Below are 6,629 nucleotides of genomic sequence, written 5' to 3' on the forward strand. Positions count from 1 at the left end.
CCTGCCTTTTCCACCTCTCACCCAGGGGGCAAGCACTATGGGCAGTCTATCTGAAGTGTACCTGGCGTATAAGACGACCCCCCACTTGGAGGCATATTTTTCAGGGCCAAAAAATCGTCTTATACGCCGGCAAATACAGTAGACATTTTAATATTTTCTTACTGTACACCCTAATGAATCATATCATACATTTCCTAGGATCTCCTACTTCACATACTTCTTTTTACATGAAGACCCTTAGAGAAGTGTAAGGGGAGAAAGTACAGATTCATTAAATGGTACTAAGATAAATAAGCAATAAGAAATTAAAGTATTGTTATAAAGGGAAAATATTTGATCTATCCTTTTCTTTCTCTTCTCCTTTTTTCCCTCTCACATACACATACGTACAAATAAATTCCAACTGGATTAAAGTCAAAATATGAAAAGCAGTTTTTCATAAAATATATAAATTTAAAAAAAACCATGATCTCAAAGATGGGGGGAGTTTCTTAAAAATGACACTTTTACAATAATTCAAAAGAATATATGTAAGATATGGAAGCAACCCAAGTGCCCATCAACAGATCAGTGGATAAAAAGCCGTGGTACAAATATACAGTGGAATATTACTCAGCCATAAAAAAGAATGAAATCTTACCACTTGTGATAACATGAATGGCCTGGAGGGTATTATGCTAAGTGAAATAAGTCAGTCAGAGAAAGATAAATACCAGATGATTTCACTTGTATGTGGAATCTAAAGAGTAAAATAATTGAACAAAATTGACACAGACTCATGGATACAGAGAACAGACAAATGATAGTCAGAGGGAAGCAGGGTTGGACTCAGTGAAGAAGTTGAAGGGATTGAGAAGTACAAATTGGTAGTTATAAAACAGTCATGGGATGTAAAGTACATCATAGGAAATATACTAGTAGTCAATAAGATTATAATAGGTAGATACTTTAAATATTTGGGAGACCACTTTGTAAAGTATGATTGTCTAACCACTATGCTGTAAACCTAAAACTAACACAAAATAACATTGAGTATAAACTGTAATTGAAAAATAAAATTTAAAAAATAAACATACCACATATGAAATTTAAAGGCAAAATTATAGACTTGAAGATATTTATACCTCATAAAATCAACAAAGAATTAGAATCCTGATGTACTTAAAGGACTTGCACAAATTAGTAAGAAAAAGAAAAACAATCCAACAGAGAAAGGACAAATGAATGGAATAGGTTATTTCTTGAAGAAACTACGTCAGGAATAAACAAAGAAATGCAAATTAAGACATACATCATTTCGTGCCCTAATGGCCAAAATTATATAGTGCCACCATACAAAGTGTGAGTGAGAATACAGATGCAAATGTGGATTTTGACCACTTTGGCAAACAATTCCATAATAACCTTAACGAAGTTAAAAAGTTCATTTTCCAAATACAAAGTAAATTAACACAATATAAAAGTGGATTATTTTTAGGTGCACTATTTAAGAACAGAAGTTTAGACGTTTCAAAACAACACATTTTAAAGAATTATTTGAACACAGTCTCACCTAAACCTACATAAACTGTAGATTATGAAAATTAGGCAAAATTCAAGTAATTCTGATGATTACTTCGGTGATACACAGAATATTAAAACCATGATTTTGATGTTTAAGAACTCACCAGAAGTTTTTGTTTTCCCATCATCAATACCAATAGCTAGTGATTCCATCATATCAGCTTTTCTTCTGTGAAATTCAGATGGATGCATTCTTCCACTATTTACTTCTCTCTCCAAACTTCGTAGTAGCTGCTGTTTGTACCCTCCAGAATTATCTAAACCATATTGTCGCTATTGAATATAAAACAAATAACTTAATTTTTTATGTCCCTTTACCTTGGTGAGGAAGGAAACTTACCATAATTTCATTTATCTGGAAATGCATTTTGAAACAGTTTGGTTTACAGACTTTTATAAAAGTCAATTTAAAGATTTTTATGAGAAATAAATCACACGCATACAAAATCGCTGAATTAATAAAAAGCTTACTCTATAAACAACCATCATGGCAAGAGACTTGCTTTTCTTGTGGTAGAGAATCCTGTTTTCCTACTAAAAGTACAAGGCAGACGAGTTCTAAACACACTGATCATTTTTGCAAGGAAACCTGTCAGTACTTGTTATTTGGTTCCCAAGCTAGTCTACAAAGGCCTACTTAATTCATAATGCATTCATTATACTTAGTAAATGAACTATGTTTTTGCATAGGGAACAGAGAATCTCAAATAATGTGTATAAAAAGGCCTTCTTGGAAAAAGTTTCTGAGATCTAAACAACTAATTTGCAAAGGGAATAACAAATTCCCTTTAATATTGGAAGCTTCTTGTATTTATAATGTGCAAAATTACATAAGGCAAGAAGAGTTGTGAAAAGCCAACTTTCTTTTCTCTTCTGAATCCTGGTGGGAAAATATTTTGCAAGTAAATAAATCACCAATGAGAAAAATAGCCAAAATCAGATATCCTAAGGTGAGAATTAAATTTTCTCCCATATTGCCATGTGTGAGATGCCTGAGAAAAAAGTGAGAGGTCATAGAAGTTTGGGAAAATTATGATATGCACAATGCACAATAAAAGGATTTGCTATGTCCTAAGTATATAACCCGTTCTTTTATTTTTCAATTGCAGCTTATATTCAATATTATTCTGTCTTAGTTTCAGGTGTATAGCATAGTGGTTAGACAATGTATACTTTACAAAGTGTTCCCTCTGATATTTCAAGTACCCACATGGCACCATATATTATGAATCTTGGTTTCTTAATTTGCCCCATCAACTTAACCATGGGTTTGAATCCAAGCTTTTCATTTAATACTGCCTGATCCTGAGCAAGTTAAGCTACTTAAAAAAAAAAGGTTTAAAATAATTTCTCCAGAGAGATGAGTTGTTGTGAAGATTTTGGGATATGATGTGAGGTGCTTACCCCAGTACATGACCAGAATGAGTACTTACAAGTGGTGGCTGTTAGGAACTATAAAATACATGTTAAAAAATATTTAGTATAATAACAAGGACAAAAGCAATAGGCTGAAGTCTTGACAGCATACCTGAAAATTAAGAATTCTACCAAACCAAAATATCAAAATATAATAATTTATGTACCTGCAGCTTCTGAAATTCTTCCCTTTCTTGTCTTGATTCTTCAGATCTCTTTCTGTCTTCTTCTTCTTGAAGGTGGTGAGCCAATTCTAGGTCTCTAGAACATTGGACTCTATCCATGCCTATCAGATATTTTTAGTGTTTAGAATAAAATAATTACTGAAATCAAAGCTCATTTATTACATGTTAATATATATATATATTTTAAAAAGGAGTAATTGCTATTATTTTGCCATTTGTTCGTGCCTATGATGTCACAGAAATCAAAAGTACAAAGTTAGCAGAATTTAAACTACTTTTGTAAGAGAATAGCCTCCATTTAAATCACTAACATTCACTGAGTGTTTAGGTTGAGACAAGGACTTTCCATTTATTATCTCATTTGGAACCTTATAACAACTTTAGGAAGATAGGTATTATTATCTTCTGAAGAAACCCAAACTTAGAGAAATTAGCCACATCATTCATAACTTTAGGAAGATAGGTATTATTATCTTCTGAAGAAACCCAAACTTAGAGAAATTAGCCACATCATTCATAACTTTAGGAAGATAGGTATTATTATCTTCTGAAGAAACCCAAACTTAGAGAAATTAGCCACATCATTCATTGGTTTTCTTTATTAACACAAATCAAATAGATTGGTTTAAAAAAAACCTGGGAAGGAAATAATAAAGAGCATAAAAATATGTTTGCAAAATACAGTTATTAGATTACACAGATATTAATTATAGTACAACTTTTTGCCCTGTCTCCCCTCTATCCAGTGTTCCCCAGATCCATTAGCCATTGGCTTTTAGCCAGTATCTTATCTTCTTGATCCCCCAATTTGGTGATTTAATAATGTATTTGACTATTCTTTCTTTCCTTTTCAATCTCTCAAGCCTCCACTACATCTTCCTATTTGGTCCACACTTCTATTGTTGGAGATATGCAATTTACAACGGACTTCTAGTGTACTTCTGAGGCTATCTACAGTGATATACTCAGACCATATCTTTCAGGCTGACAGAATAATTTATACACCAATACAAAAACTATTCATAAACAAAGTAAGAATTATCAGATACTCAGCTCCAGAGGGTTATTCTTCCATGACAGTTAGTAAAGAACAGAGTAGAAAACTGTTCCATCTTTTCTACACTCATTCTCATCTTGGGATTAGTCTGAGTGAGCAGGTAATGCTGTCTGTCCATGGAGATAATTGACTGGTACTAGGATCAATGACACTGGATACTCAGGCCCCGGCATTAACAGGTGGTATCTATGTACCTTAAAAAACTAAAATTCATTAAAATACAGTTGGTTTCTCTTAGGGTTTATGTTATATTTTGTTTCAGTAGGACTGTGCAAGTCATATAGGATATTTCCACTTCTAAGTCACCATAGTGATTATTAAATAATACCACATAAAAAGAATAGGGCACAGAGGAAAACTTTCATGTCACTTATAAAACTAGTAAGTGGTAATGTAAAAAGCTGGGCTAGCAGCTAGAAAGGCACTTGAAAAACTTTTTAGTCACATAGCTCACATTCTTTTTAAAAATTGTGTTATATGGCAGCATCCTAGTTCACCAACAACTTTGGCTGACCAAATGTTAAATTCAGTTACTTCTAAACTGCTGAAAAAATGGCCTCAACTTACAAATCAGCTGCCTAATATTTCACTGTCTTCTAAATATTGGTACTCTGAGGCAAAACCCTGGATGCACACCTCTAACTCAGTTGGTCACAACAGTTTATTCTTCACAATTTTTCTGTAAAAAAAACAACAACAAAAAAACTTTTTAGCCCAGCCAGCATGCCTCAGTGGTTGAGCATCGACCTATGAACGAGGAGGTCACAGTTCAATACCTGGTCAGGGCACATGCCCAGGTTGCGGGCTCAGTCCCCAGTGTGGGGGTGTGCAGGAGGCAGCCAATCAATGATTCTTTCTCATCGTTGATGTTTCTATCTCTCTCTCCTCCCTCTCCCTTCCTCTCTGAAATCAATAAAAATATATTTAAAACAAATAAAAAACCACCCCAACCTCTTTTAAAAAGTTGGAACTAGATTTGAATTCTTTAAAGGGACAGACTTATTTTTGACCAGTATGCTTTTTTTCTCTCTATATCACTAATCTAAAAATTAGATATGTGTTCTAGGAAGTGGAAATTAAATAATGACATTCTTATTTTTAAACATATAAACATACCTTGTCTAAAGCTGCTTTCTTCCAAATGCAAGTCAACATGTTCCTGGAGAATATGGTAATTTGTACAGGTGAGCCCACACATAGGGCAGTCGTACAATGGTTGATCACAGTCTGTATTAGAGATATAATTCAATTGGTTTTATTTAGAAAACTTTTAGATCTTCACCCCAAGTCAAAGACTGTTTGGTTTCTTGCCAAAAAATTTCTACAACTTGAAATGTCAAGTGTTTGAATGTTCCTTCTATGTGAGGGTTTGAAGCCACACTTTAAATGATATAAATTTACAGACATGCCCCAGCATACTCTCTTTTCCTACTTCCATCTTCTTTTAACCAGCACATAAGAGAAAATTTAAAAACAAAAAGGAAAAATTTGATGCAGCATATGCATACTCAGTTTAGGAAAGAACTTGGAAATGTTTAATTATATTATCTGTATGATAATAAAGCTACAGAGCCAGCCAAGATAAGCTAGAACACTAAGTATTTTTCTTTCAGTTTTGAGATATAACTGACATACTGTACTGTATAAGTTTAAGGTGTACAGCATAATGACTTGAATTACACATATTGTAAAATGATTAATAAATTTAGTTAGTATCCATATCATATAGAAATGAGAAAAAAAATTTTTTCCCCAGGTGATGAGAACTTTCAGGATTTACGCTTACTCTTGCTAAAGAGTAAATATACAGACGTGTTAGCTCTAGTCATCATATTGTATATCACTTCCTCAGAGCTCATTAAATATCTTATAACTGAAAGTTTGTTCCTTTGGCCACACTTGTTTTTTTATGTCTGACTTATTTCACTTAGCGTAATGCCATCAAGGTCCACTCAGGTAGATACAAATGGCAGGGTTTCCTTTTCATGGCTAATATCCTACATGAGTTTGGTGTTTTATTTTTTAGATTCCATATATAAGTGAGATTATACAGTAGTTTGTTTTTTATGTCTGACTTATTTCACTTAGTGTAATGCCATCAAGGTCCACTCAGATAGATACAAACGGCAGGGTTTCCTTTTCATGGCTAATATCCTACTGTATATATAGGGTGTCCATAAAAAATGTATACACACTCTTTGAATAATTATAAAGGCAGTGTTTATTAAAATACAACTCATGCCCTAGCTGGTTTGGCTCAGTGGCTACAGCGTCAGCTCTCAGACTTAAGGGTCCTGGGTTTGATTCCAATCAAGGACACATACAGGCTCGATCCTCGGTCAGAGAGCACGTGCGGAGGCAACCAATCAATGTCTCTCTCACATCGATGTTTCTTTCTGTTTCTCCCC

General features: G+C 33.7%; 1 protein-coding gene across 1 annotated transcript in view; it reads right to left on the bottom strand.

Moving 5' to 3' along the window:
* ZUFSP (zinc finger with UFM1-specific peptidase domain) overlaps positions 1-5,444 on the bottom strand; it is an 11,925-nt gene extending 6,481 nt beyond the window's left edge. The window contains exons 1-3 of the mRNA XM_015557837.1: positions 5,338-5,444; positions 3,147-3,265; positions 1,668-1,836 (exon numbers count right to left, since the gene is read on the bottom strand). Of these exons, the coding sequence (XP_015413323.1) occupies positions 1,668-1,836; positions 3,147-3,265; positions 5,338-5,419 (370 nt within the window). The 5' untranslated portion in view covers positions 5,420-5,444. The remainder of the gene's footprint in view (positions 1-1,667; positions 1,837-3,146; positions 3,266-5,337) is intronic.
* Between the last annotated feature and the right edge of the window lie 1,185 nt (positions 5,445-6,629).

This window comes from Myotis davidii, unplaced genomic scaffold (genome assembly GCF_000327345.1).
Source record: "Myotis davidii unplaced genomic scaffold, ASM32734v1 scaffold147, whole genome shotgun sequence".
NCBI lineage: Eukaryota > Metazoa > Chordata > Mammalia > Chiroptera > Vespertilionidae > Myotis > Myotis davidii.